This window comes from Scleropages formosus, chromosome 10 (assembly GCF_900964775.1).
Source record: "Scleropages formosus chromosome 10, fSclFor1.1, whole genome shotgun sequence".
Lineage (NCBI taxonomy): Eukaryota > Metazoa > Chordata > Actinopteri > Osteoglossiformes > Osteoglossidae > Scleropages > Scleropages formosus.
The window spans coordinates 12,774,697-12,790,227 of record NC_041815.1 but is presented as its reverse complement, the minus strand read 5'-3'; the positions used below and the strand labels follow the sequence as shown (position 1 = coordinate 12,790,227).

General features: G+C 43.1%; 1 protein-coding gene across 3 annotated transcripts in view; it reads left to right on the top strand.

The window, feature by feature from the left end:
* Positions 1-233: 233 nt before the first annotated feature.
* git1 (G protein-coupled receptor kinase interacting ArfGAP 1) overlaps positions 234-15,531 on the top strand; it is a 29,986-nt gene continuing 14,688 nt past the window's right edge. For 2 of the 3 annotated variants that reach the window (XM_018748237.2, XM_018748235.2), the window contains exons 1-10: positions 234-815; positions 6,639-6,772; positions 7,009-7,121; positions 9,680-9,785; positions 9,996-10,082; positions 10,259-10,389; positions 10,751-10,845; positions 14,096-14,138; positions 14,726-14,752; positions 15,184-15,232. In XM_018748237.2, the coding sequence (XP_018603753.1) occupies positions 764-815; positions 6,639-6,772; positions 7,009-7,121; positions 9,680-9,785; positions 9,996-10,082; positions 10,259-10,389; positions 10,751-10,845; positions 14,096-14,138; positions 14,726-14,752; positions 15,184-15,232 (837 nt within the window). In that variant the 5' untranslated portion in view covers positions 234-763. The remainder of the gene's footprint in view (positions 816-6,638; positions 6,773-7,008; positions 7,122-9,679; positions 9,786-9,995; positions 10,083-10,258; positions 10,390-10,750; positions 10,846-14,095; positions 14,139-14,725; positions 14,753-15,183; positions 15,233-15,531) is intronic. The other variant, XM_018748236.2, reaches the window with a different exon arrangement.

Here is a 15,531-nt window from a genome sequence, read left to right as displayed (position 1 = left end):
CACATGATGAAATTGTAAATAAGCTGACTTTTTATTTTATTTCTGTGTTTTATTTTTTTTTATAAAAAAAAGCAGCGCTCGTGTTGTCAGAGGCTTTAACTTTTGCCAATTTGTCGTGCGCCTTTGTTAAAAGAGATTGGCGGCCAGCCTTGGGTGTGTGAGCAGAGGTGGAAGTGTGCGTTACTGTGTGTGTCCGTTGTTTCGGTGCGTGCTGGTCTGTAGGTTGTGTGGCGGTTGCGTCAGAGTGTTGCTGTTGTGCAGGTGACGGTGTGTGTCGGTGAAGGCTGGGGCTGATTTAGTCGGAGCCTCTGCGGTTTCACTTGCCGGGCGCTGCTGGAAACGGACACGGAGCACAAGCAGCTTCTGCTCTCTTTATTTGTATTGTTCTGGAATATAAATAAACCCGGAGGAACAATATTTCCCCCTCCACAGACAGACCTCTCTTTTTACCATGGTAACTCCGGGATGACAGTAGAGCTTTTTAGAAAATTACTCGATACCAGTTTGCGGCCACCAACACTGCGGATCCTTTTCCAACCGTTTTTGCGGCGGACGCTTAGAAGGCCGTCGCACTGGGGCTCGAGACGGGGGGAGAGAGAGAGGGAAACAGCGCCGAGGGCCGCGAGACGCGGACAGCACACCGCCGACTTCCGGGGGTTCGGGGCGGCAGCGGGCGACTGCGGACGTCGCTCACGGGAAGGACGAGCACTGTTAACGTCGGAGCGCAGCTGGGACGTCGAGGGACTCGGCAGCGGCCTTCAAAATGTCCAGGAAAGTGCAGAGGAGTGAGGTGTGCGCCGACTGCAGCGCCCCAGGTAGGAAAAGGGCCGTGAAAGCAGCGCAGTCGCGGCGAAGCGTGACACCCGGGGCTGGCAGCGGGGAGGGCGAGTGGGTGGAGGACGGGAGACCGGCGCCCACCGCTCCCATCCCGGCTTCCCAAGTCAGGAAAAATGGCCGAGATTCCAGCGCAATGGCCTAACTGGCTGACGAGCTCATTTATTTTTCTTTCTCATTGATTTTGTTGGGTCTTTCTTTAATTTTCCGACAGTCAGTGTCGCTTTATTTTGCGAAGAATGCGCTTTGGTAAAATAAGGGCAGATAGATGGCACTATGAATGATTTTGATATTCCTGTTTAAAGGACTCAGACTCCCTGGTGGCTACACCGTCATGCTAACAGTCATGCTAACGTTAGCAGCCGTTTGTTTTGCGAGCTGTCCGGTCACTTTACGAGCTACCAGTCCGCTGCGTGACAGGGATTGACACCGGCGTGGACAAGTCACAACGCCGTTACCTCGCCCTTTCTCCCATGATGGAGTTGGGCTACAGCACCATTACATTACAAACCTTAGTTTATTAGCCGACTGGTCTAGCTACTGCAGCAGTAGAAGTGTATCGATTTTTAACGGGTATTTTTCAATGAAATTCTCATTTCCACGCTGTCGTGTCGTGACGACGTGAGTTGACAGTACTTCTACTACATGATATTGTCGATCATCATCATGATGCTGTCTTTTCCTTCATCTATCAAGACAGCGTTTTGGAAGAAACTTGTTCTGCATTGTCATTTATGTGAAATTCCATGATGTGTTTGAATGTCAGCAGGAAGGATGTCGCTGTGCATGAAGTTGGAGTAGAATTTGTCCGCTTGTGTTGGTAAACTGGTGGGGCGAATGGGATGTCATGGGGAAAGTGGGTGTCTTGGTTCTGCTTTCAGTGTGGATCCACGCACACTGCGGGTCACGGCGCTGGGTCCGCCCACGGCATGGTGCTCTGGGTGATGTTGTGGCCTTTCTTGGCTTTGTGAGTGAAAACCCCATGGTCGGTGAGCAAGGCTCCTTTCCTAGGCTGCTGCTGACGGAACATCCCACCTGTCTCTCTGTCTTCCTTGTCTTTGACTACGGAGTCAGGCAATGTATCGTGTGGTGTCCTCCAGCACCGTGTCCTGTGTCCCACCTGTAGTGCACCCCTCCAGGTCTCTGAGAAAGCAGACAGGGAGAGAAAGGGAGAGAGAGAGAGAGAGAGAGAGAGAGAGAGAGAGACAAATGGAGGCTGAATGGAGACAGAGAAAGGGCACAGATGGTTAGGAACAGTTGAGTCTGCGGGTGGCAGTCCAGTTCTCGTCCGCAGTGGGACAGCCTGACAAAGGCAGCCTTCTGGAGAAAAACGCTGTGTGACATGGAGTGGTTTACATGTGATCACACCCTATATAGAGGCCAGAACAGCTCTGGTTAAATGGTCTGTCATTTGAAAGCATACTGCTAAAAATGGACAGTCCTACATGCCAACTCTTTTGCACATGTGATATAACTTGTCATCTCTATGGGAATAGTTAGAGCTCAGTGCCAAGGGTGGTAATACTCTTAAGGCCACCATGGTTGTGTAGGCGAAGTGCAGGACTCTTAGTGACCACCTTCACAGGGTAGGCCATTTTTCCAATCCAGCTGCAGTCTGGCATCATCAGCCAGGTTGCTACCGCCATCCATATACTTCCTCTATGTGTGCCTTAAGTGGCTTCACAAACCCACCTCTGTTTTTGGATTTGGTGGCACTACTTGGACTCTGATGCTCCAACTTTGCTTCCATTACTTCTGGCCCTGTTGGTACTGTCAGCTTTCACTGTGGCCTTGATTGCTTATGCTGTAGTGGACTGACTAGGCAGGGGCCAGTTTGAGGCATCCAGGTTTATATGAAAATGATGCTTTTGTAGGAATATTTTTATGGGATTAGGGGGAAAAGAACATGTTTTGTGTCAGGAACCTTAGTGCATATAAGGTGCGACAGTCTAAACTTTACTGTTTGTATATGTGCTTGTGTTTCCTGCAAGGTAGTCTCTCTGCAGAGTGAGCCATAAGTGGGCAGTGGACCATTTGGAGTAACTGTGAACACGTGTGCACATGTGCATGTGTGTGAGAACATTTTAGTCACTGGCTTTCTGACTGGAATTTTTGAAAGAGATGCAGATGGTTCAGGGCTTTTGTAATACATAAATAATAACAAGCCTTTACTCTTTACATGGGAACTGAAAGTATTGCAATCTCCCTAGTCTGTTCTTCACATGTGATGTGCTCTCAGTGCAGTCATCACCCTGTCTGTGTGGGCCTGCTGGCTGTGTCTGTAGTTTGTGTACAAATGACTCTCTCTGGAAAGGTCCAGATATGAGATGTATGAATCATTAGAGCCAGTGGATGACTACTATTTAGTACTGAAAAATTTTTTTTAAACTTTTTTTTTTTTTTTTTTTTTTTTTAAAAAGATAGCATTAAAGTAATTTTCACTTTAATCCTGCGCTCTTCACATCTTTGTACCCTCCCAGACCCCACACCCCCATCTGCTCCTCAGTCTACTGTTACATCCAGAAATTCCCAGGACCTGTCCAGTCCACTCTGGCGATTGCTGGCATGAGCCAGTGGTGGATCTTTGTGGCAGAATTTGAATCTGGTTCAGTTCTGATTACTCATCTGCCAAGCCTGTTGTTACCCTAAAAATATAGCAGAAAGGAAAAAGTTTTTTTTTCTTTCTTTCTAAAGTGTTTAAAAAAAAATAAATAAAAATAAAAAGGTTTCCTTTATCAATTCAACAAATGTTCCAGTATTGTTTGTAGTAACATTACTGATGGAAACATTATCTTTGGCCAGTGTTGGGTTATAGCAGGTGTTAAAAATTATGCTGAGAAAGTGCTTTGCAACAGCTTAGGAGAAAAATGAATGCATGATTACAGTAAGGATACACTACCTTTTTTCTCATGTATTGTAAAAATGAGCTGAGTAATAGGAAGCTGGTTAATTTTGGTCAGAGTATAAGGACATCTAGGAGCCAGCACCACAGCTCTGCATGTGCAGGGTTATCACTGGGGGGCACCGTTTTACCTGAGTATAACCTTCACCTAGCTGCATGTGCTGAGTCCCCTTCATCTGTCCCTGGGCTCCATAGCAACCAGCACTGCGGGCAGTCCAGCATAGTACTGAGGCAAGACCATCCTCAGGTGCATTCATTCACAACACCAAAAAATAAAACCCAAACATGGGTCAAATCAGAAACCTAACAAATTGATCATTAATATAAAATGGGAATAATTATGTGGTTCTGTTTCATCTGTTGGAACATATGTGCTGATGTAAAATCTCATTTCACACCTATTAAGCTAAGCATAATAAAGGATGTATAGAGGTGTTTCAACTTATTGTTTAGGAAATAATTATGTTATTATAGTTTATGTATATTGTGTATACATTTGCATATATATGCAATATGATGTTCTACTATCTGCTTTGGTAAGTTGGGATGTTACATAAAAGTTAGTGAATAAAAGTGGCATTGGTTCTACATCTCCTCCATATATGGTATGCTTCTGCGTGGTCCATAGAGAGAGGTGAGTCATTTGCTTTGGGCCATAGCTAATGAGCGTGAGGGAGCTGTTCGGTTCAGAATAGTCCTGTGCAGGTCTACACCCTCACTTCAGGATTGCCCTGTACTTGTGCAGTGGGTTTACAATGTTGCAACAAGGCCTACTAATCTTGGTTGGCAGAGGAATTCTGCTGTGGGCAACAGTGAGTGTTTGTTAATCACCCATCTTAGAGTCTGTTCAGGTCATTGGTGTTAAAATTACTGCAGATTAAATGGCAAAATTGCTTATGCACTGATCAGCCAAAACATTAAAACCACCTGCCTAATATAGTGCTGCCAAAACAGCTCTGACCCGTCAAGGCATGGTCTGAAGGTGTCCTGTGGTATGGGGCACCAAGACATTAGCAGCAGATCCTTTATGTCCTGTAAATTGCGAGGTGGGGCTTCCATGGATCGGACTTGTTTTTCCAGCACACCCCACAGATGCTCGATGGGATTGAGATCTGGGGAATTTGGAGGTCAAATCAACACCTTGAATTTTTTTTAACAATTTTTGCAGTGTGACAGGGTGCATTATCCTGCTGAAAGAGGCCACTGCCGTCGGAGAATACCACTGCCATGAAGGGGCGTACACGGTCTGCAACAATCTTTGGGTAGGTGGTACGTGTCAAAGTGACACTACTGGGTTACAAGGTTTCCCAGTTGAACGTTGCCCAGAGCATCACGCTGCCTCTGTCGGCTTGCCTTCTTCCCATAGTGCATCTCTTCCCCAGGTAAATGACACACACGCGCCCGGCCGTCCACATGATCTAAAAGAAAACGTGATTCATCAGACCCTGCCACCTTCTTCCATTGCTCCACGGTCCAGTTCTGATGCTCACGTGCCCATTGTAGGCACTTTTGGCAGCGGACAGGGGTCAGCATGGGCACTCTGACCTGTCTGCAGCTACACAGCCCCGTACACAGCAAGCTGCGATGCACTGTGTTCTGGCAACTTTAATGCTGGCCATGACAGAAAGGTTTCAGCAATTTATGCTACAGTAGCTCTTCTGTGGGATCGGAGCAGAAGGGCTAGCCTTTGTTCCCCACACGCATCAATGAGCCTTGGGCGCCCATGACCCTGTCTCCAGTTCACCGGTTGTCCTTCCTTGGACCACTTTTGGTAGGTACTAACCACTGCATACTGGGAACACCTCACAAGACCTGCCATTTGGAGATGCTCTGACCCAGTCGTCTAGCCATTGCAATTTAGCCTTTGTCAAAATCACTCAGCTCCTTATGCCTGCCCATTTTTCCTGCTTCCAACACATGAAATTCAAGATCTGACTGTTCACTTGCTGCCTAATATATCCCATCCTTTGACAGGTGCCATTGTAACAAGATAATCAATGTTATTCACTTCTCCTCTCAGCGGTTTTAATGTTTTGGCTGATTGGTGTGTATCTCGGTGTAGCACTAGTTGTTCCTTTTGCTGCAGTTTGTTCATGATTGTGTTTTGAAGTGTCAGTTGAATTAATAGTGCTTTAAATGTAGCAATTAAGATTCCTTGGAGTTAGGGATTGCACAGTTATTTATATATATATATATATATATATATATATATATATATATATATATATATATATATATATATATATATATATATATAGGTCTTGTTTTTAATGTCCTGTATTCTCTCTTTTTTTTTTTTTATGGATCATTGTTCTGTTATTTCTTATATCTTGTTTCTTCTGCGTAATTCTTGTGAATGTCTGTCAATTTCTTAAATTTGTAGGTGTTTATCATTCCTCATTCCTGTGTGAGATGAACTGATGTCCTAAGTGTCTTCAATTGGGAGGTTCTGCATTTACTGTTGCATGTTCAAACTGATTTCCTGACTGAAGTTATTTTTGTATGACCATTTCCTGTTGAGGAAATTGAGTTTTAATGTAACTGGACATGTTGTTTAATGTCATCCTCAGTCATTTGACCACCCCAGTCTTTGACTATCATGAGTAAAAATGTGTGTTTTAGACCATACATTTTACAGTTAAGGTCTTGTTTTTCATTAGGTCTCCCATAGGGCGAATGAAGTTTGTCTCGTAGCATCTTAGTTTGGTTCAAGACCTTAACTTATGGACAAAAACATATGCTCTTAGCCCTCAGCAAGGTTAACAGCAGTAAATGTGGTATTACTTTTTATGGAGGATGTTTCTGGTCGTGGTCTAGGTGGTGTGTGCTCGGTCAGCTGTGAAATCTACACATTTGTTTTTATCCCTTTCTGTCTACGTCCTTTCCCCTTTCCTTTTGGCAGACCCTGGCTGGACGAGTATTAACCGGGGGGTGCTGATCTGTGACGAGTGCTGTTCTGTTCACCGCAGTCTGGGTCGCCATATCTCCATTGTCAAACACCTTCGACACAGCGGTTGGCCACCCACATTGCTGCAGGTAGCATGATTGCGGTGGGGTGCATGTTTGTTTGACAAAAACTGCACTTCCTGCAGTGTCATAGGTTTCACATGTTTCACCACTAATGATATCCACAGAGGAAAAAAGTAACTGCAGTAGTACTCTTGTCAGTTCTGTAATCCCATTTATGCTCCTCTCTTAATTTTAAAGGTAAATTTATTCTGTGTGGTGATTATATTGTAGATGCCTCAAGGGTGGTTCTGTGTGTGTTACAGATGGTACAGATGTTGGCCAGCAATGGGGCAAACTCCATCTGGGAGCACTCCCTGCTGGACCCTGCTCAAGTCCAAAGTGGCCGCAGGAAACCCAATCCCCAGGACAAAGTGCAGTAAGTATTTAAGGTGTGTGAGAGAATAACACTCTCACAGAACAAGTCACACAGGAAAGATGCACCCTTCTTAACATTACCCCACTAAATATTGTACAGTGCTGTGGAAAAAGTGAATACACCCTAAGTAAAGGTGTCTGTTTCTGTGCATTTGCATGTGTAAATATTTGATCTTCATTTCAACAATACTAATAAAGGTGGTCTAATTTAACAAATAACAATGAAAATTATTTTCCACTCATTCCTTCATTCAACATAGTCAGAAATGCAATTGTCTGAAATGAAAAGTACACCCTCTAGTTTCCATACCTTGTGTTGCCCCCTTTAGCAAAAATCACTTCTTGTAGGTTTTTCTTGTAATTGTGTATTACTGTCCTACGTTGAGGAAGAGTGCGGTGGCGCAGCGGGTTTGGCCGGGGCCTGCTATGTGGTGGGTTAGGGGTTCGAGTCTTGTTTGGGGTGCCTTGCGACAGACTGGCGTCCTGTCCGGGGTGTGTTTCCCTCCCCCTTTGGCCTTGCACCCTGTGTTGCTGGGTTAGGCTCTGGTTCACCGTGACCCCGCTTGGGACAGACGGTTGTTTACTGTGTGTGTGTGTGTGTGTCCTACATTGAAATAGAAATTTTTACCCAGTCCTGCAAAACTCCTTCAACTGTGTGATGTTTGAGGGCTTGTTTTCACGAAACATGGCATTGTGGCCAATCAGTCAGTTCTGCTTTTGTGCCATCCGTCCAGAGCACATTGTTCCAAATGGCCTGATCTTCACTTAGGTGTTGTCTGGCAAACTTAATTATGCATCTGTATTCTTTTTTGAGAGCAGAGGTTCCTTCATTCCTCTTATTGCTGAGTGGCAGCATTGGATGGTTGACTCATGCACTTTAGCATTTACTGAGGCAAAACTTGCGTATAAATCCCTTGATGTTATCCTGGCATTTTTGGAGACTTTCTGTAGTGTCTGTCAGTCAGCTCTTGTTCTGAATTTGGTGACATGATCTGGCCTGGATAGATTGGCATTGGTTTGAAATTTTCTCCATTTGTAGACAGTCTTGTGGATAGTGGAGCGATAAACTACAAATTGTTTGCAAATAGCTTCAAAACCCTTCCCAAGCTCATAGGCGTCAACAGACTTTTTTCTGAGGGCCTCAGAGAGCTCTTTTGATCTTGGCACAAAGTAGCTACACACCTCAATTCATAGCATCAAACCCAACCACAGCTTTCTGATGTTTCCCCTCAAAGTTACTGTCTAATGATATTGTAGTAATTTTGTACCTGTTTTGGTGCACCTCATTCTAATTTTAGGCATTTCATTCAATAATGGCAGTCAGAGTGTACTAACTTTTCTGTTCAAGGAAATTGCATTGAGTGCAAAACATGATTTTTCAATTTTTTTTTTATTTAAAAATGGATCACCTTTCACTGTTGTTCAAATAATGATAAAATACTTTGTGCGAAATTTTTTCATGCGGTGTATTTACTTTTTCTCACCACTATATTTAAACTGTAATTGTACAGTGCTGATACATGTGTAGCTAATAGGTGTAGTGCATTATGTTTATATTAAACAAAACTTATAGTAACAAATTTTTTCATATTTGTGCTCTCGTTCTGTAAATTAAAAATGAACCATCACTTGTATCAGTGTATTTTAAAATCACCTGTAGTAACTGTGTGTGTTTGGGGACTCACCACTTGTCCCTGTACGATGAGAATGTGTGTTGTTGTCACCAGTGTAAGTCCTCTTTCACTGCTGTACATTGTCTGTTTTTCAGGCCATAAATGCTGTGAGTTTTCATATTATACTCTGGGTGCATTTCCAGATGCATAGATGTAAACCGTAAGTGGTGTGGTGGCGGTGAGGATAAGTGAGGGGAAGGTGCTTTTGATGAAAATGCCACTTTCTCTGCATCCTTCTTCAGGAAATGCCTGTGCCCGAAAATGTAGTAAAGGACACAGCTTTTCGACACATTTGGTGTTTGTAAATGCATCAGTAGAGCCTCACCTCCTACCTGACTGGCAGGCCTCCTTAGATACTGTAGCTAATGTTATGCTTATTCATAGCAATATTATCCCTGGCAAATGTAGGATTATATATAGTGTGAAAATTCCGCTGAGAATGTATTGTACATAGGCTTTGGAGATAACCTGTGTGACTGTTGTAAATATACATTTAGTTTTCACTTTTCCTTTAGCTTAATTTTGACACTTTACAGAAATAGATTAGAATTGCCTTAATTACCCTTATGGCGGGGATGCCCGTGAAATTCAGTTTAATTATTTTAGTGGGCCGATATATTTACATTTTAATAATAAAAATGCAATTGCTTAACAAGCAAATGTCAGTTGTGCAGAGAGGAAATAATGGCTTTTGCTAGGTTATAGTTGTAGTTTTCCTCCAAGTCCTCTGCAGCTGTAAGCTGCCAAATAGCCTGTGTATGAGGCTGCAATGATTGTTTTGTCTGCTGTATAAAAGGAATAGTGTTTGCACTTTAGCTGTCTCAATTCCTGCTTTCCCCTCCTTACTCCCTCCACTGTTCTCACTATCTCTCCCCCCATTCTGTAGCCCCACCAAGTCAGAGTTCATTCGGGCCAAGTACCAGATGCTGGCATTTGTGCACAAGTTGCCTTGTCGTGATGACGACGGTGTTACCACCAAGGATCTCAGCAAGGTGGGAAAAGACATAAGGAAGGATGAGCTAGCCTCTGCCCCCCCCCTTCCTCCATGAGCACCATCCCTCTGCAGCCTTTAACAGCCTCATTCTATGTAGGAGGGACAAATTAATGATACAGGCATGAATTAGTAATGGGCTAGGTTGTAAGCATATTGAGCTGTTTACATGCAGGCGATTGATGGGCAGTTGTGCCTCTGTTTTCCCCAGCAATTGCACTCCAGCGTGCGAACTGGTAGCTTGGAAACCTGTTTGCGGCTCCTGTCCCTGGGTGCGCAGGCCAACTTCTTCCACCCGGTGAGGACTATGAACCAGTGCTCACCTTAAATGTTGCTGAGCTGTGGGAGGGTAGGCCTTAGTTTTATGTGGCTGGCTGAGTGGTTCTCAGTGTTACTGCTACCTTCTGAAAACTGAGGGAGGAGACACCAGGAGGTGTATGCTTTTGGGTTGTAATCCCCCTGCCTTCTGTTTAGGAGAAGGGCACAACCCCTCTGCATGTGGCTGCCAAGGCAGGGCAAATCCTCCAGGCAGAGCTGCTGGTGGTATATGGTGCTGACCCTGGAGCCCCTGACATCAATGGTCGTACACCCATGGACTATGCCAGGTACCCCTCCAACACAGATTTTTGTAGGTTTATTGCATGCTTTCCTGTACTGTTATATTCTGGGAAGTATTCAATAAAAGTGCAAGTTTGTCCTTTGAGTTTTTTCTTTTTTTTTTTTAGCTGACAGTTGAAGGCAACTTACAGCTTTACAAATTTATATGGCTGGATGTTTTTACTAGGACACTTCTCAAGAGTACAACAGCAGGGCCTCTCCAGAGACTTGAATCAGCAACCCCTATGTTACTCTTCAATGGCCGTTACTGCTATGCTGCCTGCTGCCAAGTGGCCCCGTTCCTGTGTGATGTTGCCTTACTCCTGTGTGCTGAGGCTCTATTTGAGCTTATCCTCTTCTGTGCCGCAGGCAGGCAGGGCAGGTAGAGCTGGCCGAGCGACTTGTCGAGTGCCAGTATGAACTCACTGACAGGCTGGCATTCTATCTGTGCGGCCGACGCCCGGGTAAGTGCACACTTGTGTTATTGCTCCACAAGGATAAACAATTGGTGTTAAATCGAAATTGCTCAGTGTGGTGGTGCGCTGGGTAGCACTGGTAATTCACAGCTCATAGGCTGTGGGTTTGGACATGAGTTCAAATCTGGCTCAAGTCATTTTGGAGTCTGAATTTTCTTATTTTTTTTCCTGTTTTTCTGTGGGTTTCCTCCTGTAGCCCAAAAATGATTAGATGAATTGGTCATTCTAAAGTGCCCCTTGTGGGTATATGCAAGAGTGTGTGTGTGTGTGTGTGTGTGTGTGTGTGTGTGTGTGTGTGTGTTACACTGTTCTGCTCTATAAATGTGCAGATGATTAGTGCAGCATATCTAACATTGTAATTTGCCTTCAGCAAAGATAAGTAAATACTAGTTATTAATCAGTGTATGTTTCTTTGGAGAAAAGCCTCTCCTAAATAAATGTGATTGATTAGTGAAGAACTTTAAAAATCAAAATCTTATTTCTATATATCCCTGACATGTCAGTGCACTACATATGTAAAATTATCATCAGAAAGTATGAAAACCTTCAGAAAACACTCATCTTTTGAGATAAACTCATTTGAGCTAGAAGTCAAGTGGGTTTTTGTCATTCCTCTATATAGCCTGTATTCAGTGGAACAAGATGTTGTTTTTCCGCAACCATGGTACAACACAGAACAGTACGCAAGACTACATAAAGTGCAAATATACAACAGTGTGAAGTGTGAGACGAGTACAAGTCAATGAATGCACAGAACAGTACAGTAGATACACAGGGAAATAACAGGACATGGGCTGTAAACTGTTTTGAAGTGGAGCAACAACAAGTATTAAGTATCAGCAAAAATGAGTTCCATAATAAGTGTATCATGCAGTTTTGTAAAGTGCAGGTGTGCAATGGGAATAGAAGAATTTAATATTCAATTCATTTTAATTCAGTTCATTCAATTCAAATTTCAGCAAGAATTCAGGTGTGCAATAGGAATAGAAGAATTCAACTTCACAAAGAGATTCATATAATACACATTCAACTTACAAGATATTTTTACTTACAAAATACTTCATTTTATTTAGCAGATGTTTTTCTCCAAAGCAACTTCCAACGAACTCTGTGTTGTATCATCAGTCCACACACCTTATTCGCCAAGGTGACTTACACTGCTAGATACACTACTTAAAATGGGTCACTCATCCATACATCAGTGAAAAACACTGTCACTCACACTGTGAGGGAACCTGAGCAGCATGTCTTTGGACTGTGGGAGGAAACCGGAGCACCTGGAGGAAACCCACGCAGACATGGGGGGAACATGCAAACTCTGCACAGACTTAGCGGGTTTCAAACCCACATCCTCTCACACCACCCAGGCACTGTGAGACAGCAGCACTACTCACTGTATCACTGTACCAGCCACCTTTACTTTTAGATATATTACAAGATGCAAGATATTTTTTTGCATGTATGAGGACTGAATTTGGATTTTGTGTGCCTCCTGACATCTGAGTAGCAGCAACTTACATTATGTAGTATTTAGGTACCTTTGTCTGAGATGGCATAAAATGCTGCACTGCAGTAAACTTCCTATAGTCATTTTATCCTTTTATAGAACAGAACAATGTAACACACACATACACACAGTAAGGGCAATTTAGAATGACCAATTCTTCTTGAATACATGTTTTTGGACTATGAGGGGAAGCAGAGGCACCAGGAGGAAACCCATGCAAATTCAGTGAGATGCAGGAGATTATTTGCAGTGGGGCATTTACAGGCAGTCCCTGAATTACGAATGAGTTCCATGTCCTCAGTCGGTCTTTAAGTCAGATTTTCATGCAAGTCAGAACAGTTAGGTATGGTGGGTATCTAACGTCAATTTGTCAGTTATTTGTCTTAGCATATATTATATTGTGTACCTTTCCATGCATAAAAAACATTAAAGAAATGCTTTGACTACACTAAAACATCTTTAATATAACAGTACAGTAATAATACAATGTAATGATAATGATAAATAACAAAAAGTGGTGAAGTGTCTTTTGTAGCCGAGTGCTCTCTTAGAGAGAGGGACTGTGCGTGCGTGTGTGTGTGTGCACCTTTGCGGGTGCAGAAAATTTAATGTTCCCTTTTTCCATTGTTCGTTGGCATTTCACCTTTTGCTTTAGCATTTCCTCTTTAGTTTCAACTGTGATAATTTCCCTTTTCTTGGATGCATCACCATCACTTGCATCATATTTACACTTTGGAGCCATGGTTAGGAGGGTAAAAACAAAAAAAAAATTAAAGCCAAGTACAGTAACATACGAGACACTGTTACCAGGAAAAGAAGGAAGTCTGTCCTACCTCGGGTTCACACGCCCCGCCCATGAGCCAACAAACCGCTGTAGATGCACAATGTTTTGATGCGCTTCGCAAAGTAGTACCCATTTATTATTGCCAACCATTGTATATACAGTAACACTAATTTTTAATATAATAGGCTTAGTTATGAAGTTTTAATTTGATTGTTATTTAAGGGTGACAGATCAACTTCTGGTCACTAAAGGGGTGGTTCGTAAGTATGGGTTGCACGTTAGTCGGACACTTGTAACTCGGGGACTGCGTGTATATGGAAATTTATTGTGATTATATTGGTGTTTTTATGGTTTCTCTTTAATAAGCAATTGCAACAGTAGTAGAAAAAGTTTGTATTACAGGCTGTATTTGTGTGTAGGCACAAGTTTACTGTAACAAATCCCATAAGGTTTATGTGGTGAGAGCATTAGACACGGTATTCAGCTTTATGCACGGTGTCAGAAGCAGAGCAGTGTTACATACACAGATTCACATACTATGGACAATTATAGAGATACCAACTTACCTAACATACATGTCTCTGAAATGTGGGGAAAATTAGGGCAGCTGGAGGAAACCTCACCTTATTCAGTGTGTGGTGCATAATAGCCACGAATGAGCTAATGGAGCGCAGGTAGATGGCCATACAGTATTTCAGAGTAATTGTAGTGTCCATTTTAATTGGATTTGGTGATATTTTAGCTTAAATTGGTACTGGTTTTAAGGCTCAGAACATAATTTTTTTTAAAAAAAGAAAAACAACTGTTCAAGCTAAAGGTAATTATGTCTGAGTTATGAGAATTCAGCATGTGGAAGGTGCATTACCTTCATAAGGTGGGGGAACATTGTACTAGGATGCATCTTGGTAGGGTTTTGATAATATACACCCTGTACTTCTTCCCTATAGATCACAAAAATGGCCATTACATCATACCACAGATGGCAGACAGGTAAGCAACTGTGTGTGTGTGTGTGTGTGTGTGAGAGAGAGAGAGAATTTGATTAGGTTTGTTTCCTGCTATAAGGTGTGAACATTGCATTTCTCTGAGTGTGAACAGAAGTATGTTTGAATGTTTCTGTTGGTAATGTTCATAGAAACATAGTTGTATTTGTGTAGGGTAGGTAGTGTCTACAAGTTGTCTCATGCTTTGGCCAATTCAGTACCCAATTCCAGAGATGAGGGGCATAACATATAAATGTTATGTCTTTAGGCATTTTTTGTATGTTTTAATCTGAACACTTTGGTGTGTTTCACAATTTGGCCACCAGGTTGCACCACACTGTAAGTTAGACTCTAGTTAGACCATGACAGAATCCACAGCAGCTCTAGAGCTAAGTTCCTTTTAATAAAGCATTTAAGTTGTGTTACTGTAGTGAACTAGAGGATAGGTGGAGGAATAACAAGCTGATGAGTTTATGTTGAGTGTATCCCTCTCTTTTGCTGGCTGTCCTCCTGCTTGCCCCTTCCTCCTTTCCCCTCTTTTCTCTCGCTCATTCGTTTTCTGTTCTCTCCATCTTGCTGCGCTGGCGGAGGCAGAGCTCGCCCCAAGTGTCCGACGCAGAGGTATCTCTCCTCTTCATCTGTCATTCCCCCTCCTCACCGTCAGACCTTCTTTTCTTTTTTCACACATTCCCTTTATTCTTTGCTGTGGAGCAGAAAGAAGGAAACAGGAAGCATCTTGTTTGCCAGCTGTAACTTCCATAACCATGCAATCAATGTCCTTAACCAGAAACACAGCTAGGCTTATAACCCTGAATTACACTCTTCTCTGAGAGGACTTTTTAGTTAACTCTGCCCATTAGGTTATCTGTAAGCTGTTGATTTCAGTACTGAAATGGTGAGAGTTCCCTGACTCCGCCCCTTTGCCATCTTCCACCACCAGCACTCCCTCTTTTCACGTACCTCCACGTTTGACACAATGAAGTGAAGTTCTGCATCCTATTTCTGTCTTGACGTGCCTCTCTGTGTTTTTGTGTATGCGTGCGTTTATTCAGCCTGGACCTGTCGGAACTGGCCAAGGCAGCAAAGAAGAAACTCCAAGCAGTAAGTCTAATTGGTGAAGGCCTTCACCCTGCATGTCACCTGTGTCATCCATTCAAATAATACCGAAGTCCCAGACTGTACATCGGACCTCTCCACTCCGAATCACACTGCAGTCAAGGAGCCTGGCAGATAGGTGTTCGTGAGGGACAGTGGAGGTGGAGTAAAAGGCAGAATGACTTTGCAGTAACAGGCTTTCCTCTTCATTAGTAAACATACATGCTAATGGAAAGGGTGGGTGTGTGTTGTATAACTGCTCTACCACTGGAATAACTTGTGCCTGTAATTTTCCTGTGTTATCC